At 39.0% G+C, this 27,695-nt stretch overlaps 1 protein-coding gene across 1 annotated transcript in view; it reads left to right on the top strand.

The window, feature by feature from the left end:
• Window positions 1-19,506, top strand: part of LOC106923121 (uncharacterized) — a 31,891-nt gene extending 12,385 nt beyond the window's left edge. Inside the window, exons 9-11 of the mRNA XM_014996013.2 lie at window positions 6,377-6,430; window positions 11,831-11,983; window positions 19,241-19,506. Coding sequence (XP_014851499.1) covers window positions 6,377-6,430; window positions 11,831-11,983; window positions 19,241-19,411 — 378 coding nt within the window. The 3' untranslated portion in view covers window positions 19,412-19,506. The remainder of the gene's footprint in view (window positions 1-6,376; window positions 6,431-11,830; window positions 11,984-19,240) is intronic.
• Window positions 19,507-27,695: the final 8,189 nt, after the last annotated feature.

The raw sequence follows: 27,695 nt of genomic DNA, 5'->3' as shown, positions 1-27,695 counted from the left end.
AATTCAAGACATAGGGGTGACCCAACTAGAGTCCCAAGATCACCAAGTCTTCTTAAAAGGTGGAGTCTCTGAAATAGTCAGTGTTTTCAGCAAAGTTGAGGTGACTGTCCAGGAACGACCCAAGGTATTTAAAATTTGCCACAGTTTCAACAGGTTGGCCATCGAGAGAAACTGGAACCACTTTAAAGTCTTGTTTAGATCATTTAATTAGCTCTACATTCTTAAGAGAATGAAAAATTAATAATATATCATAAATATTTTGCAGTATTCTGATTTAGTAATGTAATTATATTAGTTGTGTTACCACCCCCACGCCACTAGAGGCAGTAGCAAGCCCAAAAAGATGCGACTAAGGAGCAGATTTAGAAGTACACTGAAAGCTACAGAATTTGGTAAAAACTGTGAGCTTTGCTGAAGTAATTAAAGACACAAGTTCAAATCCATGCTGAGAGTGGAGCTCCTTCAATCAGTGCTCCTCCGCAGCTCTGATTGGCTAAGCAATGTAACGTGATCCTCTGCAGCAAGTGATGGCAAAGCGAGGCGTGTCATCACGACTTTACACAAGTGTGTCTTTACCTCCGCAGCAGAGGCTCCGCCGAACCCCTGAGACTGACTCATCGAACCCCAGGGGTTCGATCGAACCCAGGTTAAGAGCCACTGCTCTAGGGGCTTAGCCCAGCCCAGTATCCTGACATAAAGTCCAATGGAGCAACATAAGCAGATGACATGGTTCCCAAAACTATCCCTAACTTGAAGCTTGACGGTGGACATCAAGCAGCTTGAATTCTGTACCTCTCCACTTTTCTTGTGGGCTGTGGTACCTTGATCATCAAAAACAAGATTGACTTTGTCTTAAAACAGGATTTTGGTACACTGAGCAACAATTCAAACTTTCTTTCTCCTTGCATCCACTAAGACATTTTCAACAATGGTGTTCAGGTGTACCTTAACACAAGGAGGGCGACATACTGTATGCATCACTTGTCCTAGATACGTCTCTGTGTGGTCACCAACTCCAGATGCAGTTCTGGAGTCAGAACCTCCAGAACTGCATTTTTTTCTTGTACACATTTTTCTAGTACACATTTTCCTTCCACTAAACTTATTATTAATATGCTTGGATGCAGCACTTTGTAAAGCAACCATTAGGGATGTGGTAGGGTACGCCCTGGACAGGTCACTAGGCAACCATCCTTTCAACATTTTAATTTATTGAGATGCTCTTTCACATTATTGATATGAGTTGTACCATATTCCTGAAAAGCAACGTTAAGATACACATCCTGTATTTCTAGTATATGTATAAAAAAAATGCTTCTCTGCTTAGCTCAAAATGTTCTCGTCTATCAAGCAGACATATAAACTAAGTCAATTTTACTGAGAGAGGAGCATGATTGAACGCCAGGATTCAACTGGCTGAAACATCTATAGAGTCATTTAGGGAGGATAAAACATAATTTTCAGTCATTGATTGGCCACCCAAGATCTCTTGCTTCAACCCCATTAAGAAGATTTAAGATCTACTGAAGACTCCTCACAGCACACTAACTATATCCTCATAAATACCAGAGCCAGACAAAAAGTTAATTCAGCTATAGACATAAAAATTGGTGTGTTAAATAAAACTAATGCTAAATGCAATGCTCTCAAAGGTAAAGATCTTTCCCTCCCTTTTTTGCCCAGGAAGCGTGAAACAGTTAGAATTTTTAAGGTGGTTTAAAAATATATTTTAAGATGGGGTTTTTACTTATTTCTGTTGACAACAGATTAAAACTCTCCAAAAGTCGTAAATAGCTTATAAACAAGGGATTTGAATGACGGCTGGACCTGGAAATTAGCTGTTCCAAAAATGTGGGATGGAAAAAGAACAAGAAAAAAGTTCTCCCACATGAGTGGATTTCACATTCTGTGATCGTTCCTACTTAATTTGGGAAAGAAAATTAGCCAAAAATACTTCTTCAAATCCGTTCCCCCCTATTGATTCATTTCAAAACATGAATGCATGCCAGAAATGTCATCTTTCACAGTGCTAATGGAATATGAGCTCAAAGATAATTACAGAGCCCTCTACATTTATTAGTGCCCCTGTTAAAGATGTGTTAAAAGCCATAAAATAAATTTTATTGCAGTAACATGTAATTTCACGCTGATAATTTTAGACAAATCAAACATTTAATTTAAGCACCTTATCAAAAGAAACAAGCATGCCAAGAAATATGTTTTTCAAACAAAATAACAGTTGCAACACTTATGTGCACCACTACAAACTCCTGTAGGATAACTCAAACTAAAGCATTTTTGTTGTTTGTCTTTTTTTCCTGGACTTTAAAAATGAAATGACCAAACCTGTTTCTTACAGGCACAGTTTAAAATCATAAAGAGAATAAAACATATTCAAATAAGGCAAAGGGTGTGGTGATCTTCATAAATCAAGATAAGGTAACAAGAAAATAGGTTATTTTCTAAGTTACCCTACATGTAGAGTTAGAGCAACGATTAGAGTGTTTAAAGTGAGAAAAACTGTGGAAAAGAAACAGGCCGGACACAGATGTTAGGGGAATGTTAAGGAAGTTGCATCAGTCGTGCTCTTGCAAAGAACATCAATTTTAAGGCATGTTTCACATCTTTGCCAGGGGTGAAAAAGACTGCGGACAGCGCAATAGTCCATCTTTATAAAGTAAATAAAGTGGCTGTTTTCTTAATTGTTTTCAACCACATCTTTTTAAATGTCTGAATTTTAGTTTCAGTCATTTGATTTCAGTGATTTCAGTCTACAGGTGTAGAATTTAAAGAATAATACATTTACAGCGTTTTAATCACTGGATTCAAGTAATAAAGCTGCGTGAAATTTTCATGGGGATATAGTTTTACTGTATATTTATGACTTCAAAATCTATCATTTCATAAACATACAGTGAATTAGTTTTGAAGGAAAAAACATGATGGAAAAAGTCAAGACATCCGACTGAAAAAGTGCATAAAGACACTATCACATCCAGTACAGGATAAAAGCCTACATAACAAACAGGTAAAATTCATAAGCAGTTTGATGTAATTTGATATAAATACAAGTCCAAGACAAATACAGTTGTTAAGGACCAAATGACCTGAATTTAAGCTAATTGTTTTAATTGGGAGGGGAGGAGTTTAGTTTCTCTGTTTGTCCTGCAGAGCTCCCTTCTTTCTCACTTACATTGACACAAACACACAAACGTCATCATCATCATCCGTCATTGCTGCTGATTTACTTGTCACACAGCAGACGGGGAAACGGGCAGCTACCTTTCCCTGACAGCCATTAAGGCATCTTTCAGTGCAGTTGTCACACAAGCTGGTGGATAGTATCGCACCTACTCACCTTGTCACTTGTGTTCACTTTTATTTATTTACTAAACGCTTCTGTCGTTAAATTTAGACTCTCGTGCTGCTTGTGTCTCCCATATTGCTCGCGAGCAGAGTTTGCATAGACTTCTCCTAGATTAATTTACTTCGCTGTAGCTATCCCTGTGTGTGTGTGTGTGTGTCTGCGTGTGTGTGTGTGTGTGTGTGTGGGGGTGTGTGTGTGTGTGTGTGTGTCTGCATGTGTGTGAGCTATGGCGCGCCCTCACTTGTAAAGTGATTTGTCTTTCTCCAGTCTGTGCTGCACGCTCCAGTAAAATGATTCTGTTAAACAGCATTGCCTGAAGACGACACACAAACACACAAACTGCACTTGAGCACAGCGAACATTATAAATGAGTTCCTCCCCAGAGTCCTGCTTTTTTTTTTTTTTTTTTTTTGCTGTAGAAGTCTTGAAATAAAGAGGACAGCGTGATTGTATTGTTTTTAGTATTTATGTGCATCTTGGTTTTTTTTTTTTTCGGTTTTTTTTGCCCGTCCTTTCCAACTTTCTCCCTCTTTTAATTTGTATCACTCCCTATTTTTCTCTTATCTTCACAGGAATATTAATCTTGTTGTTGTTTAGAGCGTGAAGCAGCTTAAAAAACTCTGAATCTTTAATCACTTGCCCCTGGGCTGACCAGCGTAGTTAAGAAGTTGGAGACGATATAATGGTTATCATTGCTCACTTGTCCTCGCTTCCAGATATATCTCTTGTTCTATTTTTACTGCTCTAAAACTGTCTGTTCTATCTGTTGTTGTTCAATACTCCAGCAGATCTCTTGTCCTGTCCAATAGAATGAACTCTACAATATTTTGTCATGTTACAACAACAAACTTCCATGTTTTTTAATGAGATTTTATTTGGTAGAGTAACACAAAATATGTGTGAATAAAGTCTAAAATGAATGCTACATTGTACTTTGTAGAACCACCACTTTCTGCTATTAAGTGGCAGGCATATTTGCTTTTTACAAAATAGTTTAAGCTCAGTCAGATTGGACAGAAAGCAACTCAGATCATTAAAATATTCATGTGTATCTGGGCACACAGGTGAATGTGCTTTGATGTAAACCATCCCATGGTTTAATGTTTAATGTTCATTGTCATGCTAGAAGTTGAACCTCAGTCCCAATCTCGGTTGTTTTACAACCTCTAATAGATCCTGGTTACACATTTTCTCACCAGCTCCGATCCCTGTAGATCCTCCAGAGATGCAACGGGCCTCTTGGCTGCTTTTGTAATTAATCCTTTCCATAGCCGACTTATTTAGGAGGACTAAAATACTTTGGTAGGTTTTCAGTTTTGGGATAGTGCTCTGTAAGCCAATGGTCACTTAAACCTCTCCACATGTCTACTCCTGATCTGTTTGCTGTGATTCTTTGTCTTTATAATGCGTTGTTCATGAATGTTCTCTAACAAACCGCTTAGGCCTTCATAGAACGTCTGGATTTATACTGGGAAAAATTACATCCAGGTGCATTCTGTGTTCTCACTAGATTGTATTTGAAGGTATTTGGTCTCACTAGATATTATTTAGAGGCTTGACAATTCAGAGGGCTGAATACGAATACGGACAGTTTTGAAAAGCAAAATATTTCACTGAGTTCACAAGTACTTGTTTCAGTTTGCACGTGACATTTAAGCTCAGTCATATTCATGAAAGTTTATGTTTGTAGCATAACAGATTGCAAACTATTCACAGAATGGAAACACTAAATATTTATCGCTTGGCACTTTATCTTAGTGCTCATGTGTTGCAGTGAGACAATGAAAGTAGAGGAGATAATTGTGGCGCTTGGCATAAATCCATCCCTCATGGGTTGAGATTGGGTGTTTTTGTTTTGTGTGCTTTTAATCAGTCATTAATTAATTTAGGACAATAGGTTCTCTGCTCATAATTGGTCTAGCAATCAATCATCTGACTCTCTGACATGCACGTTTGCGCAGTCTTAACGAGATACTCTCAATTAACCCGACTCTCACTCAGTCTGTGCAGGCGGCGGGCCTCTTTCTCATCACCGGAACCACGTTGCCTTAATGAAAAGAAACTCCACAGAGCAGCAGGAGGAGAAGGAAAAAAAACTGAGAAGTTATCCAGCTAATAATTCTGCCTTAGCAGAAAAACAAAAACAAGTGCAGCTCGTTGAAGTCACATTTTTGTTGAGCATTTGCTTTCGGGTGTGTGCATGTGTGCAATTGCGGGGGTGCGTGTATGTCTTTTATTCTTGCCCTTCACCACGGGTGATTGGCTAGCGGTCGCCTCCAACCTGAAGTTGACAAAAATCAATATATCATCACCTGGGGCCTTACACACACACAAAGAGACTCACAAAGGCAGCACAAACCACAGGTTCCACATGGAGAGAGACGGAGCTAAACAAACACGCTGCCTACTTTAGTTGAGCTCTGATTTCTGTAATGGAAACTTCCCACAGACAACGCTCCAACAAAGGTCAGCTAACATTTGGCTCCTTTGAGACCTCAGACCGCCTCTCCAGGACACTACAGAGAGTGAATCAGACAAACACCCTGAAAGTGGGAGTTGGGGGGGGAATATGGACAACGTGTCAAGTTGATCTTTAGATTTATTTGGGCCTCTTGCTCTGCGAGGTGAAGGGAGGGTATGAGCCTGTTGTCAGTAAAATGATTAAAAGGGCCGTCGGAAACAGTGTCTGCAGTGATTATTGACTGTGCAATAAGCACTCATGAGTGTGTATATTGACTGCCGTGCCTGTTGTCTTGTTGGTATTGATGACATTGTGAATGGGGACGCTGACCCCATAGATGCTTATCAGACCCTCTGATCACTGTCATTGATTGAGCTGCCTGGAAGATGCACAGCAACGCCAACAACAATGTTACTGGTTACTGCAAATGTATTTGAAGCCATTCCTCACAGCACATTTTGCTTATCTCTCTATTGAATGAGCATTTGTATGTTCAAATGCTTTTTATTTTAATTCTGTTTCATTATTTTCTTTTCTTTCTTTATTAGATGGCGGTAGACGTATTGGAGGGTCTTCTGGAAGAAGATGATGAAGTTGTTCAGGTAAATAATACATTGAATTTATGAAATAAATGAAATATGCTTAAGGGAATTCGAGACATGTACAGTACTGTGTAAAGGTCTTGAGTCATCAAGTAACCATCTAGTTTTCTCACAAGTTGCAAGACTTTCTTAATATGTTCTATCCACTTTCCTTTTCTGGTGTTTTTGCAGATTCTATGTTTAAATCCCAACTTTTAGCAGACATTTTAGGGTTCTTCCTTTGGGAACCATTGTAATTATATTTTAGAAATGATCAAAAAGTGATTTGAGAACTCAAAGCTGAATGGTTGCCTGAAAGATGTAAAGACACCCAATTTAATCACATCTGTGATGGACTTTAAATTCCATAGACCTTGTGATCATAAAGTCTTAATTTATCTTTTTACTTTAGCCTTTTTTTTTCACTTGGTTTTTCTTTTTTGTTGTTGTTCGGCTAAATAACTCCAACCTAGGAATCATTCAGACACAAAAAGACTCTCAGACAACTTGACAAAAGAACCTATTTTAAATGAAATATTTAGGAATTTTGACTCTGTCATAATGTATTGACTTAATGTGCCACCTATTATTCAGCCTGCAAGACAAACACCAGGCATGCTAAGAAAGATCATCAAGCCCTCAAAAAAGGCTTCATTGTTCATAGTTTTCATGACTAAAACGCTATTATTTAATGAGTTACAAGAGCTCAACCAGTCAAATCTTTTGTCAGATTTAAAGAATTTTTTGGTGCAAAAATGAACAATAACTTGCCCTCACTTCAAGAACTCTGACAATTAATTTTTAATTTTTAATAAATATGATTTATTATCAATGTTCACAAAAAATACATATCACTTTAATAGTGGCTTATGCTGTAATAAAGTACCAGTTGTGTTTCTATTTGCTTAACTCTGGGGGACTGAAAGGACATATTTCAGTATCCAGTAATGTCATCTTGAAGTTAGCCATTGCCAAAGATTTTGAGAGTGATGCTTACTTCAGTTTATGAGAAATGTTGCTGCTTCACCGTTACCCGGTCTTAGACTTAGATTTGCTTGTAGGGTAAATTGCCATTTAATAATAAACCTTTTGAAGTTTCACACGCTTTGTTGATGATTACATCAGTTGTAGCAAAACTTCTGTATTTACAATATCAGCAATTCTTTTCGAAGATTTCTGCAATTCATCCATAATGCCACTTTGGATTGCCAACATCTGGGACAAATCCTGGCTCATGGTGAACTATTCTTGCTCTATAAGTGCTTGAAATCACTTTTTTTTTGGGTCCAGTCTCTTTTTGAGGAATGACTGCAGACTTTTATTGGGATTAAGATCTATACTGGAATGTCCTTGTCTGGATCTCTGGGCCACTTAGTTATCACTTTTGCTTTGTGATGCAGTTCTTCAACTTTCTTGAAAAACATGGTTTATCACCAAATTGGATAAGGATCCATATCTAGAAGATTCCTGGATAATAATGGACGGCATATGTTTATGAGAATGTGGTGCATCAGTTTGTTTATAGAAAATAAATCAGAGCCAGGAGGGGGGAATCTTAGCATTGTCAATCATGCACATGTACACACTACTCACACCCTCCCTTTGCTCTCTGCTGCCACAGCTCCTTCCTTACAGTGCCGTGAATGTACCAGCTAGTAAACATGGCCACCAATGACAGAGGATTAACAGTTTTCCTGTAACAGTAAGTTGTTTCTCCGCCCTTAGGCTGCAGCGAACTGGCAATCTTGAGCTGAAGCATGTATACAAGCTTATTGGACAGTGCTAAGACCCTCCTCCTGGCTCTGATTGGTTGGTGCATTTCTCTACAGGGAGGAGGCAGAGGAGCTTTATGATTTATATATATTGTGCATCTGTCTCTCGCACTGTATTGTCAGGATATACTGACAGTTTTAACAAGTTTTATAAAAGTTACCTACTGCAGCTTTAAAGCAAAAGACTGGCATACCGAAATATAAAACTTGTGGAAATTTTTCCCATACTGCCCAACTCATTGCTGGTTCAAGTGGAGGAACTGAATGTATCAAAGGTACGATAAGGACAGACAATTACACTGCAATTTAGAACAAATTGTGCCCCCGTGTCTGAAAACTAGGTCTCAGACGAAGTTCCAGGGTCTTTCAGAGAGACATAAAAGCAGGACCCAATCATACATGTTACTGCTCAAAGGGACAATGGAAAAGGAACAGCTTGTTATATAGCATCTAGCTATGAGGCCTCATTTACTATTGTAGGGGGGGAAATGGCAACTTTAAACTTCAGAGGATCAATAGAAGAGAAATCGTACAAACCAAGAGCAGGCTGTTGCAGGCAGGGCCTGGATAAAATAATAATAATAATAATAATAATCTTTTTCTGAATGTTAGTGGATTTATTGACAGGCACAGGATTATGGCAATTATTGATCTGACAGAAAAATAAAAATAATTACGATTAGAGTTAGTCATTTGGTTCATACCATATCATAACTTGTAGGAAAAATATGAAGAGGAACATAAAACAAGGTCTGATTGGTTTTATTGAAAAACAGAAATACAAGCAGGTATTAATGTCACACCTTGTTATAATAAATTATGGCCATATGAGGGTGAAGGAACAAAGGCAAACATGTATCCAGAACACTGGTATTATACCCCTGTGTACCGAAGATTAGATTTGAGTGTTTCACTTTCCCAAGATTGAGATTAAGTTTATAATGCTGAAAATTATGAGATTGAGATAGAAATACACTAAAATTGGCCTCTTATCAGTTATGAGTGGAATTTTTAAAGGAAAATAGTGAAGCTCTATCTTTTTGAAATTGTTGAATTAACTGAGCCAATCGGTGACTGGAATTGAGGTCATACGATGTGAGCAGCATGCTCACACAGATACAGAAGAATTGCTGCAAACTGTCATGAACCTTGGGGGAAAAAAAATCTTGACAAAAAGAAAAAGGACAAGATTTATTGTTCGAGTTAGCATCATTCGTAATGACAATGAGGACTGCACAGTGGCGCAGTTGGTAGCACTGTTGCCTTGCAGCAAGAAGGTCCTGGGTTCGATTCCTGGCTCTGGGTTTTTCTGCATGGAGTTTGCATGTGTGGGTTCTCTCTGGGTACTCCGTCTTCCTGCCACAGTCCAAAATCATGATTGTCAGGTTAATTGGTCTCTCTAAATTCTCCTGAGGTGCGTGTGTGTGTGTGCGTTGTTTGTCTCTGTGTTGCCCTTCGACGGACTGGCGACCTGTCCAGGGTATCTGCTAGAGGCGGCCTTGGTAATGGCTTGTGTTAATTTTTATTAACACAAGCCATACAGTGAATAACAATCTATAATTTAGTTGTGCCAATTTATAACCAAGACCGTACGCATTCTTATATTGGGCTTGGCACTGAACCTATTCCATGGTGGCATAAATAGCTGTATTCTTAGTGGTTCAGTAAAAAGTATGTGCCAATCTGCTCTAAAAATCCCCCGTCAGTAGCAGAAAATGGGAGTTTGTCGCTTAGCGTTACACAGAAGAGCACTCTTCCTCTCTCTCTCTCTTTTTTTTTTTTTCCCCCCTGCACTCCACCCTGAGGCTCAGCCTCCCACAGAAATCCCTCCACAGCCAGATTGAGAGCAGCCATCGGGGGGGCTGAACTTTTAAACTCACTCATGAGACTGTTGATTTGAGCGGACCTCCACCAAGCCACACAAACAAACAAACAAACAAAAAAACTGGCCCAAATGGTCAGCTTTCTTTTTCTGTTCATTTTACAGACAAGAAATGCATAAGGGAGACATATTTAAACACGGTAGTAACTCACCCCCCTCGTCCTGCCGCTTCCTTCCTTGTGTCAGTTCCTCCTCTGTGCAGCTGATAAGTGTTGAGCTCCCACATCTGCCTGCTTGCACTCTTGCATCTCAAAGCTTGGAACCCTACTTACATAACATTAAGTCTGCACAAACAACCGAGCTGGTGCTTTGCCAATCTTGTTTCAAAGGTATTCGCTTGATTCATGATCGCTTTGTTCTTCCCTCGGTGGCGCCATATGGGAGCTAAGATGCGACTTGACTTTAAAATTATAACAGAGCCTGCGATTTGATTGACGCACTCAGAATCCCTTCTAACGTGTGCTTTTGTGTGAAGCTGTAGCTGAGCGGAATAGATTTCTCTAAGTTCTTAATTAGCTCACTTTTTTAAAAAAATGTTTCATATAGATGTTCATTGTTTTTTGTTTCCTCCACGCATCTCGTGGTGGACAATCTGTCATGAAAATTTCACACTTTTTTTTTTAAGATAACTAATGTTTGAATTAGGACTTTAATTCAAACGTCATTTATTCCAATGATATTCTCACACTTTTTTTTTTGCTGATTTGCATTCTAAGTAAATGCCACAATGAGGAAAAACACCAGAGTCCTATTTCTGTATCGTTGCTGCTGTTGTGATAAGCACAGCTGCAGGGGGCAGGGGCAGCCTCCCACTCAGCCTGCTGGGCGACAATTCTGGATTCAGCGTGCCATGCCACGATGTGTTTGTTAGCTAAATGGTTGATTTGTCAAAGGTGCTGGGTTTCCCACTGCCGCTACCCTCAATGAATAATGAATAAAGCTAATATTTGTTTCTTGGTGCTTGAAGAACAGTGGGTGGGTGATCTTTGGCCTCCGATGAGAGGCGAACACACACCTCCGAGTTTGGAGTGAGTTAGACGTGATTGTTTTTAGAGGTGGTGCAGCTCAGTTGATGTGATTACCCAGAGGCAAGAAGCAAAGAAGCATGATTATCAGAAGTAAAGAAAACTAGATGATTTCGGAGCAGATACTTGGAGTTAAACTATTCCACCTCTGTTTGAACTTTTTTGATTAATAGCATTATTTCTTCTTTTTTTTTTTCCCCTTCTTTTTTATCTCTGATCGTCTGGGTGGTCAACAAGTGCAACGGTGAACACAATGTTTCTTTTAATGTTTACTGCTCAGGTGTGATACATATCCTCAGCTTCAAATTCTGATTTCTGAGGAAAATACAAAAACAGCATGTGCTCCTGTTTGTTTTGGCATCACCTGCTTGTTTCTGACTCTGTGTCAGTTAAATATTTCAGGAGAAAAATATCCAAATCAACAGCTTTTTTTTTTTTATTTTTTTCTGGGATGCAAGTAAGGTGACTGCAGGTTCATCTCCTGTAAGCTTAGCAGAGGAATTATTGGACAGTAACATATTTTAAGAAAGTACCCTGGTACAAAAGAGCCTTAGTTGCTGCAGCTGCAGCTTTCAGTCAGATAATGGTGTAGATACAACAAAGAAAAATGTATCCTTCCTGTCATGTGTCATCAGTTCGGAAATCCCTCTCTCTTAATGCAGAAATCTAACTGAAATTAAGAGCGCTTGCTTTTTGCAACTGAAGTCTCTCCAGCTTACCCTTCTCGATCTGTATCTCTTAGGTTTGGTATCTGTCCGGCTGGGTGTGCTACCTCCAGTGGGACAAAGCAAAAAAACACCAAGAAAGAGAAGGAAGAGAGGCATCGGAGGAGGATAAGGAGGAGTGGAAGGCTTTACAGGATGCTGCAAGGTCATACCTGACTAATGCTAAAAAGGTAATTTTGTGGCAAAAAAAAAAAGAATCTGCAACATCATTCTCTTTGTTCAATTTTAATAAAGTAATATGTCAATGTTTTGTCACTTAAGGTTTTGAGTCAATAGACTACTTTGACTCAATGTCAATTTAAATGCGCTTGTAGGAGAAAAACCAACAGATCAAAACGCAAACAAATAATAATTCACACGCATTGAACACTTAAGATATCAATAAAAAGTATCTCCAAATACTTTTTTTTACCATTTTGTACCATGTTTATTCTTAAAAATGTACCGATACACATCATGTGTGGTGCGTCAACATTGGCATGAACTGAGTGCAGTTTCTCCCCCCATTATGTGCATCAACAGTGAGTGCAGATAGTTAACGTCCAGTAAGCTGCCACAATAGGTTATTCTCCGAAGACTTGGTTCTTGTCAGAGAAATAGCTTATGCAGCACCATGAACATGAGCCCATTCTCACTAAGCTTCATTGTTGCATCAGAAATAGCTGTGCAGAATCTCAAAGATGTTAAAGTTTTCACCCGGCTCCCTTCGCCAAGCCCCCCCCTCCCTCTTTCCCACAAACAGACACACACAAACCAAGTGATGTGTCTCATTTATTCTGTCATTCTGTCAGGGAGTAATACCTCTGTGAAGCAGTGATTCATGTTAGTCTAAAATCCAATAGCCTTGTAAATCAGGCAGCCCGGGCTAAAGGATGGCAGGCCCCACCTACTATTTTTTTCTCTTACTCCCTCCGCCGCCATTGCCTCCTGTTATGCGTCTTCTCTACCCATCTGCCACACCAAAATGTGCTATTAGAAATGAGAAGGGGCAGGTTAGCGACAATACATTGATGTTTGTTCTCCCTGGACTGGCGGTATATTGACTTGACTGTCTCCTAAGCATCTTTAGACTGTGTCTTCAACTGAGACGGAGAGGGGCAGTAAGTTTGCAGCAGGCAAGAGGGAGAGAGCATGGGAATTTTGTGCATATTGATCATATTTGCCAGCAACGGGGAGTATGAGACAATTGGAAAAATGCAACAAGAAACGGGATAAATTAAGTACTTATCTGGGTTGCTTGACAAGAAAGAAGGTAAAGAAAATAGGTTGAAAGTCTTGTGAAAGAATTGTGCGAGACGTCGGTGCGTGACGGATAAACAGCATAGCGGTTTCTCTGCAGGGCGAGCAGAGCAAAAAGAATAATGTGAACGATAAAGCACAAAGACCTTGGAAAGGTGAGGTAGATAGAATGTGTACCGGCTCCCTCGCAGCACATTCAGTTGTGTAGCGTTGCATGTGTGCACGTCCGTCCGTTGTTTAGATGCGATCTAGATTGAATCTGAGCTTTATTTCGAAGCCTCAGCTTGAGTTTTAATTATTGACGATAAGTCTCTCTGCTAGTTAAAATGGGTTCCAACTTGGAAATGAGGCCCACAAAGCCCAGCGGCTGGTTTTGGCACCAGTCCACTTCTGTTCTGCATACTTTATGACCCTGGTAAGTTAAGTGTGTGTGTGTGTGGGGGGGGCGTCGTGTGAGACAGGTACATGCACATACAGGGTCTTGCAAAAGTACTCATCTTTCCAGGTTTTGGCTTGTTATAGCTAAAGTATTTTATTGCAAGTTTTACGAGATAAACCAGCAAATTATCATATATTTATCAAATGGAAGGAAGTGATTAAATCTTAAAAGTGTGGTATGCACTCGTATTCACTGCTAAATAAAATTTGGTGCCCCAAGGTTTTTTAGAAGACACCTAAAATATAAATCCATCATCTAAAAACAATCAAACGCATACCTCCAAATACATGAGGATCACCAAGATTGACAAGTTGACCAAGGAGACCCATGCTAACTCTGGAACAGCTGCAGAGATCCACAGCTCAGGTGGTAGAAACTACCAACAACAGGACAAAAATGCGTTTTGCACTCTACAAATCTGGCCTTGAATAGAGGTAAAATAAAAGTTATTGTTGAATATGAGTCCAAACAAAGGCCTGTTTGCAGTTTGTCAAAGCAAATACAAAAGAGGACCTCTGGTCAGATGAGGTCAACATTTTATTTTTTTAGTCTATACTCATAAAGCTATGTGTGGAGGAAAAGTAACACAGCAAAAAGACATAGACTTGCTGCTGGAAGAGAAGCAAGTGGCAGCTCTACAATGTCTATATACAAATTCATTTCATACTTTCTGATTTTTGTTTATGAAGTAAAAGGAAATCTTTTTTGTACAATTATTCAATAATCTCCATTACATAAAATGCCAATACAATATATTGAAGTTTCTAATTGTAGCATGTTAAAATGTGGAAAAAAAGCACTGTATTTATTCATATATGCTCAAATTTGCCGAATTGTTTGTATTATTTAATTTCTGTGGGTTTTTTGCCAAGTGCATCAGGTGCAAACTGCTTTGCAAAAGAGAACAATGGGGGAGAATTGATTGAAAAAAAAAAAAAGAGTAGGAGATGACCAGCAGAGTGAGTTGGAGAGCAAAAGAAGAGAGTGAGGAACCAGGAAAGGGAATGAATTAGACTAGGTGTGTGTTTGTGTGTGTGTGTGTGTGTTGATGCAGGGGGTGTGAGTAGTGGGTCTGGGTAAAATCAATAGTAAACCGGACGTGAAATGGAATTCGAGATAGGGTGCGATTTGAGGAGGGATCTGCGGTGTATGCACACAGGGACAGTGTTATGTATGATTGTGTGAAGGGGTGGATGTGTGTGTGTGCAGCAAAGGAAGCTAGGGCAAAGAGAGGTCAAAAGCTTAGCCATTTGAAGTGGTTGAAAGGGTATCCCACGAGCACAGATTGTGGGCAGGGGGCTAGTCGTGTAATTTTAATGCTTTTCCCCTACAAGGATGTGACTGGAGGACCGGGGGTGTTAAGTTATGTGAGTCTGTGTGAGTTTTGCGGTCAACTCTCTGGAGATTTTCAGCGACATGCCCTGTTCACACTCCAGAAGCTCTAATCTCACCCACTGTCACACCCTCACCAGTGTAGAAGTGTTCATAAAACAGTGAGACACAGCAGATAAGTTGGGAGGAAAAAAAACATGGTCTAATGAAGAAATATTCAGACCTTAAGAAGTTCATTGAGAGGACTTGGCACTATTCTGCCAAAATGGTAGACGATTGTGGGCTCTTTGTACGAATATATAGATGAGAGTGAGCAGAGACATCCGTCTCCTTGACTACAAGGTCGTCTAAGGGGAGTATAAGAGTGCAAAGCTGAAAAGGAAAAGAAAAAAGTGGACAAGAGGAATGTGGACAAGAGTATTAGCAAATGAAATAAAAGAAAAGGTGAAATGAAAGTGGAAGTTAAGCATAGGTGTGGAGCAGAGGGCGAACAATGATGGAATGATTAGGCTTTTACCTCATAATCAGCCTGTCTTTTCTCTACCATATGCCTGGTAGGCAATTTCTTCAAATTGCCTACCAGGCAATGGAAGGAAAGGAGTACATTGTTGGACACGGGGTCAAATGGTGTGTAGCTTTTACACATTTCTCTTCTTCATACTGGGTTATAATACAGATACAATGCAGATCATTTATAATGCATCTAATAAAAAGGGGAGAGAATTAAAAACATATTATTCGCTCGTATTTTATGGTAAAATCCAATTTAATTTTGAAAAATAAGAAGAAAGTGACTGCAAGGGTATTCTAACCCACCATCTATCTACAGAAGTTACATTGTGTATCTAATTTTCTACAAATTTCCCTCAATTTATAATTTTTTAGCATCCATTGTTGTTATTGTTTAAGTTGCCAGATCATCCATACATGTTGGATGATACTTATATATATATATATATATATATATATATATATATATATATATATATATATATATATATATTACATTTTGATCATTTCTGTAACACTTTTGTGTGTTGTACAGTTATTATAATGCTGAAAGTAAAGACACTCGGCTTTAGACACAGTAGAAATTATGTAGATGGATAGCTGTACAAATAGAAAGAAGTGTGATAGCAAATGAATATATAATTGTCTTAATTCGGAAACAGATGACAGATAATTATTATTCATACAGTTGCAATTGTCTGAAATGTCTTAATGTCTTAAGAGTTCCTGTCTCTGGAAGTAAGGAATCAAGTCCAAATCTGAACAAAACAAGCACACCACAATATCCCCACCACCAAACTTTTTCACTTGGTACAACACATTCAGCAAAGCAAAGTTCAGTTGGCAAGGCCTGAACTTACAGTTAACTCTCTAATATTTGGTAGTGAGAAGATTTTACAACTACCGGTGAATGGAAACGTTTTGCTTTGTATGTTTGGAGGAATTGAGGTGTAGCTGTCAAGTTATCGGCATGGTTCCATCATTCTGAGGGTTTGTTCCATTGCTATTGGCACTTTGGCGTTGCATTAACGAAAATGATTTCTTCAAAATTACTTAGCTGACTTTTCCAGCACTAAAATGATCCAAAACACACACCAAAACTGGTTTCCGAGTAAGAAAATCAGGCTGGTATCGATTGTAACTCAATGCAATCCACAAACTAAGCCTAAGAGTAGAGTTTTAAAAAAAAAGAAAATTTTGATCAATTTAAATTTATATCAATTCTCCAGAGCTTTATGGGACCAATATTAGTGAGAGCATATGAGAAATATGCCACTCTGCTTTTAATCTTGTATGTATAATTTCAACCTTGTGTGGATAAGAGAGAAATTCAGACTTGTTCGTCAATTTCTTTTCCCTAAAAAAAAAAAAAAAACCCATTAAAGTTATGTTACATTATCATCCTACCCTGGAAAAAATGGTTCAAAAGCATTAAATCAAAGCCCAAAACTAGCAAGAACTGTAACCTGAGGCAATATTTATTCCACAGAAGCTGCGACTTGTTAAAGCCAAAGTCACTTCAAAATGCAGGAGCACATATCGACAGTGGTTGTGTTCGTGCATTCCTACCTGTACGACTGCATGAAACACGCGGGCAGTTATAGTGGTGGTCAGGTGCGCTTCGGTCCATGACTTTAAAGTGGAGCAAGAAAAAGCATGAAAAAGTTATGCGATCACACACCTGCACACACTCTCTCCCTCTGTAGGCAGCTCTCTGGGCCGTGAAAGTGAGAAGAGGAAAAAAAAAAAAAAACCTGGCTGCTCTAAATGAGAAATGCCTGTGTTTTGTCTTTTTGTTTTTTTTTTTTTAGCGACAGCCATGCTGATCTAAGCAGCGCTCATTGTGGGATGCGTAAAGAATAGCTCCTGTTTGTTTTCCTCTCTCAAACCTTCACAAAGAATAATCGCGTCCCGTCCCGTAGACACAATGTGCTATTGATTTGCAGAAAATATCTACTACCTGCAGATAGAATTTCCAGGGAGCATCTAGTGGCTTAGAAAGCAGTCAAAGTTTGCAAATGTTCGCCTCGTGTATTTCATTATTGCTCAAATGAAGCTCATGTGAAATACGCCACTCTATTTTTTGCCCGAGGCTGCGACATGCAAGTGTTCTCTGCTCTGAGCCAAGCCTATTGCCAACCCTATTGTAAAGCAAGCCTCTTTTTTTTTCTTTTTTTTTTTTTCTTTATTTTTTTTTTCTTTTTTTTTGCAGGTATACATCTCTAGGCATTTGAAAGTGACAACGCTGTAATGAAAATCCCTTGGTTTGTGTGGCTGTGTGTGTGTGCAGCAGTGGTGTTCTGAAAGAGTCTGGCAGGGTCACCTCTCCCCCCTGGTATCTGTTTCTGTGCCTGGACCTGGGTCACGCTCTGCATCCCCGGAGCTCCGATCTGCAGAGACAGCATCCGCTTAAATTTACACACACACACACACACACACACACACACACACACACACACACACACACACACACACACACACACACACACACACGCACACACACACACACACGCACACACACACACACACAGAGCACACATTTTAACACTCCAAATGAGTTCCCATGGGACTGCGTGTCTCCTGTCAGGACCTGCTGTTGCTTAGAGACTGGTCCTGGGGCAAAGCAGTCACACTCACTCACTCCCCTGGCCTCGTTACACTTTTACTAAGAATGATGGCGCTCGGCTGTGTATTGTCCGTGAGCTTAAGCGAGTGTGTGCTCTGCGCTACACATTTTGAAAACTAAATAAGATTCCCTGCATTGAACACAATCACCGTGGTTTTTCCATGTTTCTAGAAACGGTAGTTGGATTTAAATGGCTGCATTTGTTTTTCCATACTCTGAATGTGCATGCAAAACCACAATGTCATCATCCAGGCCCCTCTTTCCGAGTTCAGTAATTACACACAAGAAGGCTATTTTACAGAGATAAATCTGCTGGCAGTTTTGAACAGCCCTGCGTTTCTTTTCTTTTTTTCTTTCAAATCACATTTTACTGTCTTTGTGTGTGCACAGGAGTGCATGCGTCTCACAACAGCAAGAGGAAGAAAAAATGGGAGATTTCTTCTGTGTCTTGTGCTGCTAAACTGTATATCCAAATGTGCTAACTGACAGCTCACAGATTTGATTGGGTATTTCAAGTAGCCTGATGCTGAAATGCTTAAATCTAACTACTGAGCGGTACGGCACAGATCGGTACGGTTTGGTACGCTAGTTTGTCCATTTCAATTACAAAAGCAGCCCATACGACTGACCTGTAATGCACACTTCCTGCCCCCCCCCCCCCCTCCCCTTCAGTTGTAGGTTCATGAGATAATGTGATTAGGGCTGCTTCTGTAAGCTTTTAGCTGCTGTAAAAGATTTGCACAATGAGGCTATTTCATAAACCAGTCCCTAAAGTTTCTCACGCAAAATCAACAGATCACCACTGCCTACTCCCAGCTGCAGGTGGCAGTATTTCTTACTTTTACTATACTGCTGCCTTAGCCTCACTACATGTAAAGTTTCGTGCTGGGTTCCAGTTATCTCAGAGCTCTGGGGATGGTTTGACGTCACATCTCAGTGTTGTTATGCAGCGTTTGGTTTATCATTATTAAAATTGATAATATTATTATCCCTCTAGAGAAACCATGGTATATTTTTATCATCTCATATAAGAACTTCATACCAGAAAATGACTAGTCGCTTCACTTCAATATTTTTGCTTTTTTTTATTTATTTGTTTAGCCTTGATTTATCCAGGTAAACACTTTGAGAACCACTTCTCAATTACAAACATGACCACAAGGCTGCTGAAATAAATTGACTCATTAGACGCAGCTGTATGAAAACATTCCCTTTTTTTCTGCTCCACAGCAATTTCCATCCTTCAAGCGCTCACATTATCTGCTTTTGTCTCCTTTGCAGCTGTACGGTAAGCTGCGATGCGACGACCAGCCGGTGCTGGAGCATGCAGAACAGCTGCTGGGCGAACTGGGAGGAGAAATCGAGGAAGAAGACGAAGACCCAGCCGTGGACGACGACTACGAACCTTGCAGCGATGATGAAGAGGAAGCGGACGCCCCCATGGAGCACTGACTGCACCCCGTCATGTTTTCCTTGAGTTTTCGTGCCCTCTTCAAAGTGCCTTTTTTGTACTGGCTTTTCAAAGATTAAATTGATTTGCACAAACAGAGCGGTGTTAAAAATCTACTCAATCTCTTTCAGTTAAGTTGCTAAATGCTTTTGTCGAAATAAGTGCATACTTGAGTAATGCTTCCCCGAATCTTCTTGACAGATGCCGATGAAAGAAATGAGTTTTTAGAGGTTTAATTCTCACCAGCAGCCCTCGAATGCTTTACGTTCACTGCACACCCACACAGTTTTGTACGAGCGGGAATGTACCGCACGTACACAAAACAAAAACACAAAAGAAAGCATGTTAATTACTCTATTCTTTTTTTTTTTTCCTCAGCAGAACAAGCAGAACTGCTTTCCCCTCTAAGCATTGTCAGAGAAGCCCAGTTATTAACACTTCATGCCATTTTTACATGCGCTGTGATTTTAATGCCCAGTGTTTATGTAAATGCTTGAATTTTTATGGTATTCAGATTATGCTTCATGCGTCTTTTTTTTTTTTTTTTCATCTTTGGGGGTTAAACTCGGTTAAAACTTAAGACAGTAGAGTGAATCTGACATTAACTCATGCAGAGTACATCTCTCGCTCGCTCCGTTGCTGCTCGAGTGTTCAAAGTGACTTGCATAACAGAGAAACGGAGCAACTGGCTTTTCAACACAAGTCTTCACATAACGTCCTTTTAATAGTCCCACAGTGTTAAGGACATAAAAGCCTGGGTCTGCATTGTGGCATACAATTATTTTCTACAATGTATGAAATATGTAGTGCAGCACCATATAAGGGCTTAGTCCTATAAATATGTTTGCTGTTTGTGGCCAAAGGTGTTTGAGAATGTCTTTGGCCCCAGGAGCACTAAAGCATTGACTGCGTACCAATTTACTCTTTAGGCACAGAGAAATGAGTCTGAAAAGTTTTCAAATCTCTACTATAAGCTGTACAGCCACTTCTGGCTTCAAATCTAAAAGATAAATGAGAGCAATTGCATTTGCTCTATTTAGACCTAAAATATATTGACTGCACAGTTTAATTAGTATCTGTTTAAACTCAAACTTAACAAGACTAGATTAGATTTTGATGCAATTCTTGTCCTGACTATTTTGTATATATAACGCAATTCTGGTGCAGGAAAGCATTACCAAACGATGCATTCAAGGTTTGAAGCTGCGATGTGACAAACGGGATGTAAAAACGTTTCTCAGGCACCGTGTGTATTTGGTCACCACAGCTTCAGAATGCTAAAAGAACAGTCGCATATCATTTAAGATAACATGAGACACAGCTCACAAAAAACCTGTTAAAAGGCCATGAAAGTGGATTCATAAAAGTATTAAAATGCAAACTAGAAAATGTGTCAGGATTGATGAAACTGATCCACTTAAAATGTTACTGCACCTTCTAGTTCAGTGCACTGATGACTCTGGTAAAGAAATGGTTATTTAATCTTTATAGACAAATAAATCAGATTTATTTTATCACTTCTAAACAGGATGAGCAACCAGTTCAGTGTGTGATCCTTTGGACTGATAAATATTTTCTTGATTTTTTTTTTGTCTATTAAATGTTTATCTTAATTGGTAAATCCTAAAATGCTACTAAAGATTTTTCCATGGATCTTTGAGACAGAGGTAAATTACTTTTTCATCCATTTTTTTTTTTAAAATAAAAGACAGTTTAACAACAAAAAGATACTCTTTATTGTGCATTGAGAGATACCCATCTCATTTGATCTCATTTAAGGGCATAAAAAACTTAGAGCCTCAATATAAATGTTTGAGATATAGACAGAAGTGATATGTTTCTTAAGTGACGTTTTTGGAATGGATGGAGCAGGTAGAAAAAAAATGCTTCTGGAATTGTCTGTAGCATAAACAAACAGAACATGTGGAAACTTTTACTAAAAGCCCTGTCTGCATCAGCAAAGCATTCATGTTTAAATAATTACCATTTCTGATATTCAGTCAGTATTATTTTGGAATTTGTTAGAAGATGCCTGGTTCCTCTGACCCTTGCTAAGGGACGTTTCACCAAATAGTATGAGGGTGCATAAATGTTTCAGTTTTCCTTTTTGTAATAGAGAAATAATCTACTATAAATTCAAATTAGCTTGTTTTTAAAATTCTCTAAAGTTGTTGGTTGCCTGATTATAATACCCGACTAAAGAACTGCAAAAATAAATTATTAAAAGGCTTAGATTAATACAGCAGCATGATGATGATGATGATGATGAGTGTAAGTTTTTGTCTGTTTAGTTAGGTGTCTCTCCATGTCCCATGTCTGTTTGTACACACAACACACCATGAACATCCACAGCAGCGCAATGTCTTTGAAAAATCCCAACCCTGGTTAAAAAAAAAAAAAAAAAAAAAAAAAGGAGCGTTATCAGAAATCCTGTTGCAGATAGTGACCCTGCTTGCAAGCTGAGAGGCCTGGCAGCCATTTGATACCCTGATCTGATTCAGTTTTTTAAATTTTTTTATGGAGCATTAAATATGCCCCAGGAGGGGAAAAAATTGCAGATACAATGTTTTCTGTGTGTGTGTGTCCATGTTGTGAAAGTTTTTGCAGATTTATGAGATGCTTTATTTGTGGACTGGATTTTTTTTTTTCTTCTCCCATATCCATGTCTGCTGTGGTTAGTGTACGGGGATGCACCTCTGCAGGCCTTGAAGAATGACGCCCTGAAGCCATTCTGTCATCCAGCATTCTCTTTTTTTCTAATTAAAGCAGGCTCTAATGCGTCTGTGCATTTTTTGCGGTTGCGCCTGTGTGTTGTGGCATGTGTCTGGACGGCTCATCCGCAACACCGTCTGATTAATGACTCCTGTGGGGGTGAGTGAACTCAGGCGGTCAGCCATGTCTGATCATTCTAAGCTGACCCAGTGTGAGAGGGGCCTCTGCGGACAAACAAAGCCTCAGGTGATCTAAAAATCCTTCAACATAATCTCACCTGTACATCAGCTTTAGAACTGCTGGGGTATTTTCACGTGCTGAGAGGTCACTGGGGAAAGGATGCACATTCTTTTCTAGGATGTTTTGCCAGCGCTGGTAGGCATCTGTTTTTCCAGGGTTCCTTCAAATTATGGAATTTGGTGTAAATATTTCTTTTTGACCCTGAAAAGAAAATGGAATAAGGAATAATTGTGTTTCTACACCTGCGTCGTCATGTGAACGTTGTGAATTGCTAAAATATTTTTTTTACTGAAAATCCAGATGCTTGCATGTTCAAAAACACCTCTTGACGTTTCCTGAATAGGCCTATTTCTGGAGGCAGTATAGAGCAAGTGATAAATGGGATGTTTTTATAAAGAAAATGGAAGAATGTACCCATCTATCTAGACTACATCTGTGTTTACCTGTTTGTCCATACATGCATACATCCGTCCGTCTGTCCGTCTCAAAAACAATGGATTTGTTTTTAAATGAAAAGTGTCAGAAACCTAAATTAGCCTGAAGGTTAAAATGGTTCTCAAAGCCCAGAAATACCATAAACCTGTATTTGCGCATTATATATATATATATATATATATATATATATATATATATATATATATATATATATATATATATATATATATATATATATATATATATAAAAATTACCTGGCAACAACTGGATACAAAATAAATATCTGAACCGACTAAAAGACACACATCTTCTTGCAGTGCTAGCTAATTCCTTGTGTGTAGTCATACATAAACCAAATTTGTCTTTTTCAACCTATAGGCTATGTTGAGCTACGTTTAGAGACCTCAGCAGTATGCTCATGCTCATTCTCCAGGGAAACCAAACCTTAATTAATGTTTGTGAGTGTGTTCATGTTTGTGACTTTCTTTTTTTTCCTCTTTGTAATCGACGGTAATAAAATGAAGGGAGGGGAAATAATCCTGGATTAACAGCTTTAAAATGCACGCGTTTCAAAACAACTTGATTGGACCCTAATCATTGAAATTCCCTAATACAGCCAATAAGCATACTCAAACACACACACCAGCTGAGCAAGGCAACCACCAGTTGTACTTGCATCAGATAAGTGAAATTTGCTAGATGTACAGTGTGTGTGTGTGTGTGTGTGTGTGTGTGTGTGCGCGTGTGTGCGTGTGTGTGTGTGCTGTTTATCCTGTATTAGTGTGTCTCACTGACTTAACTAGAAAGTTAAGCGAGGAGCTCCTCTGAAGGGATTAAAGAGGAAATTATCTGAATATGGAGACTTAAAGCTGAAGCCGTTTAAACGGAAACAGGAGGAGGGAGATCTCAGCTGAGAGGACAAAAAAAAAAAAAAACGGAATATGAGAGGCAGCTCTAATGTTTGTACATACTTTCATATGTTCATTTGTGGAAAAAAAAAAAAAAGCCTCCTTGAAGTCACACTCAACCACTTGCGTTTGCTCCAAGGCCTATAAACAATTTGTTCAACCTTTCAATGAGGCCGTTAAGGCTGCTCTGTGAATCATGGATACTGTCCTTTGGTTGCAGGAGCAGTTTATGAATATTCTCAGACGTGACAAAGAGCCTGGAAAGGAGACAGAAATTTAGACAAGCGGCACAAGAGGATGCAGAGGATGAAATTGACACCCCTGACTTGTGCATTGACAGGAAGCTTTGTCTCATCCATCTAGATTGATGCATTTTAGGATGTGGCCATGCATTCTAACTGAATTAATGACACGATAGGATGGATGGTTATCTAACCCAAGAGGTTGACAGCCACAGGGTGAAGCCATGTATCAAATGATCTGTATCCTCTGCTGTGAATCCTTGTCCTGAAAGGAAAACTTTCTTTAAGAATAATAGTTCTTTATCTTTTGCTTACTCTGCAGAAACACATTGTGTCCTTTAATGATGCACAGAAATGTTATCTTAATCATTGATCTCTGTTTTTTTTGTCAATAAAACTATTTTTAAACTGTCCCACTGTGCATTTCTCCATGTTCATACATCTCTGCATTTTCTCAGTTCGTGTGTGAGTATTTTTTTTTTTTTTTGTTCTCCTTCTTTGTCTTGTGTGTGCACACACCACAATCTTGGCTGGGAACATCTGTCTTTCAGAGATAACACAACCAGGGAATTAGCCATGCTGTCTTACAACCAAGCATCACATCTCACTATTACAGCCTCCTTAATTCTCCTCTATTACACCTCTGTGCTTGTGCAGACGAGTGGAAGCAATGTGCTGACAGCGTCATGTCCTTGGGGGTGGGTCCATGCCAAGTTTAAGAATAATACCATGCCAAGCATGCTACATCTAATCTGTAAATCCATTGTGGGCACTCCACTCACTGGTCAGTTTGTTAGGTTCACCATGCGAGCACCAGATTGGACTCTGTGTTTTGGCAACAGAAACTTTCTTAGATTCTACAAGGTGCAGGAAACATTCCTCGCATTTCAATCGATATTAACATGATAGCATCGTGCACTTGCTGCACATTTCTCAACTGCACATCTGTGATACAAAAGGTGCTTTACTGAATGGAGATCTGGAGATTGTGGATAGCACAGTCAGATCATTCTTGTGTCGAAGAAAACAGTTTGAGATGAGTGCAGCTTTGGTTAACTATCCTGCTGGAAGTAGAGATCAGAATCACGCAGTTATAATTTGATGGACATGGTAAGAAACAGTAGTAAGGAAGGCTGTAGTGCTTAAGCAATGCTCAGTTGTTACTGAAGGTCCCCACGTAGTATTAAATCTGCTACTTGGGGATATTGTAATAAGGGGTTGTGATACAGACTTTTTTTTCTTTTTTCTTTATTTCAGTTTTTGGGTTTGCCCCCTACTCTGTGAAAATAATTCATTTTCTGTAACGTTTAAAGACATTTTTGACAATCTCTGTCACGTTGGGGGGCTTTGTAAAAGATCCAAGTGCAGAGATCAACTGTGACAACGGAGTTCTTTAATCTGGAATGAAGAGGTGAACTTAAGGGGAGAACCCCGAAAAAGAAGGTTCTTGAACACAGTCAGAGTGAAGGAAGAATCCAGCAAAGAAAGATGAAAAACTAGGTGCTGAACTACTGAGGAACAAGATTAACTAATCATAAAAGATGTGGAGCAGCTGTGGCAGAGGGAAACATCACAGGGAGCTGAACTAAGACTTAAATGGAACTACATACCAAGGTCTAACACAAATCTATGAGAACAAAGAACAGAACACAAGATTAAACAAAGAAACCAAACGAAAAGGATTTAACCTGTATGGCAACGGGTTTCTAACAATTCTGAACAGAACAGAGAAATGATTCTACTAGGACAAGACCTATTGAATATAAATTAATAAGACGTTTAAAAAAACAAAACAAAAAAAAAAAACAAAACCTGACCACCCAAGTACCACAGCATTCATAACTTTGAGAATAATGAATATCTTCATTGTCATTGCAACAAAACTCGGGTATGGTGTGTCTGTATTACGACAGAAAGCAACAGTAACACCCACACTATAAATAAACACTTTTCCCCCCAAACCTTGCTTCCATGTGGTCAGTCAGTCACGAAAAAAGGAACAAAAATTGCATATAGACCTAATTGGGCAAGTTTGCTACGAAGGAATTTGTGTGGCCTGCATAGACTTTTGACCTTACCTGAGTTGAGCAGCAGGTCACAAATACCCTCCTGGAAAAAAAAAAACAAACGACAAAATATTCCCACAAACATCTTGGAGCTGGAGCTTTTAAAGGTTGTTGAGCCAACATTATATTAAATGTTTAAGAATGGGATATTATTAAACTCAATTTGTGCGCAAAGACAAGTGTCTCAACAACTCTGGCAACATAACCGCTTTCTACATTAGAGAAAAGTCTCACAGAGACATGTTTATAGAGCGGAGTAAATAGCGATTGGATAAAAAAATGAGGTGGTGTTCTGTTGGATAAGGGTATAATTCAGAGCTTTTTCTGGCTCTGAATTATACATGGTGATGCATTGTTTTGAAGTAAAAGCTCTAAACAGTCAGAATCCAATTATCTCTCCACATATCGCACCTGCAGGCAGAGCAGTGTCTCTTGACAAATCAGCGGTGGCAGATTACTCTTTGAACTGTACTTTTAGGGGAAGTTCAAAAGCTCAGGAGGAGTTAACAAGGTGATGCATGAAAAAGAAATCATGGGAGAGGCAGAAAGCAACTCAAAATAACGACCCAACTAAGAGGTCACCGACTGTTTAGGTAACGGAGACCAGAATTTCAGCTTTAACCCTGCCATTCAGGTTCTTTTGAACTTTTATTCCCACTTGTTGGTGCAGCTGCAAAGATGAAGTAAAAAGGGGATACATTTAAATTGAACAGTGTGAACAGTGTGTTTTCTGTCCATCAGAACTAAATAAAACTTTTAATGAACGTCACTGTGGGGGAAAATGTGCTTTTTTTTTTTTCGAACAGTGATAATGTTGTATATGCTTTGCAAGTCCGTACAATAAAAACAGCATTTAAAGAGTTTTGAATGAGTGGCATTGAAGGGATGATGGTTCCTTTTGTTTTGCACAGCCAGAGAACACAGTGGGAGTCCTGCTGACATGGCTGACTCAAAGAAGAGGGTCAGATTCAAACCATAGAAAATACAGAGAGGAAGTAAGTCGGAGATGTTACGCAACCTCGAATAGAGTACCTGCCAAAAACAATTGACTTCTATTAAACTTTTGTCATGCAAAAACCATAAACAATTTGTCTTTGAGATTCATAGGGGACTCAGCAAACATGCTGTATGTATGGGGTCTGGTTAAATGTGAATATTTTGCCCTGAATGCAAACACTGGACTTCTCCGTGAACTTGTCATCACGATGGTGAAACATGGTAGTGGCACTAAAACAACTATCAGCTCCCTTAGGCTGTCTAAACGTCAACTGGTTTCGTTGGTTGTCAAAAAATGCAATCACTTTCACAGCTCATAAAACTGAATCATTTTAGGTCGAAGACAATTTCGAGGGAAAATTTGGAAGAGGAAAAATTTCTACGTTACAATAAAATTCTCCCAGCAATTTATATTCATATATAAATCCGCTCAAGATAAAAATAAGAGAAAACCTTCTGGGTTTGATTTGCGCTATAGAAAAATGATAAAGAAAAGAAGAAAAAAAATGTTCCTCAATTACATTTTTTTTTTGTAATTGAGGAACAAAACAGAACAGGTTCTGTTTGGTCTGGCAGCTGCTACACCGTTTTGGTCCATTTCATAAAATCAAAATAAAACTATTAAAAAACTGTACAAAGGATTCGAAATATGTTTGCGGTACCACGTTTAACATTGCAAGTTTGGA

This window comes from Poecilia mexicana, unplaced genomic scaffold (assembly GCF_051168715.1).
Source record: "Poecilia mexicana isolate PSO_F unplaced genomic scaffold, ASM5116871v1 scaffold_16, whole genome shotgun sequence".
NCBI classification, from domain to species: domain Eukaryota; kingdom Metazoa; phylum Chordata; class Actinopteri; order Cyprinodontiformes; family Poeciliidae; genus Poecilia; species Poecilia mexicana.
Note: the sequence above shows the minus strand (reverse complement) of the source record. Positions and strands in the feature narration are given on the sequence as shown.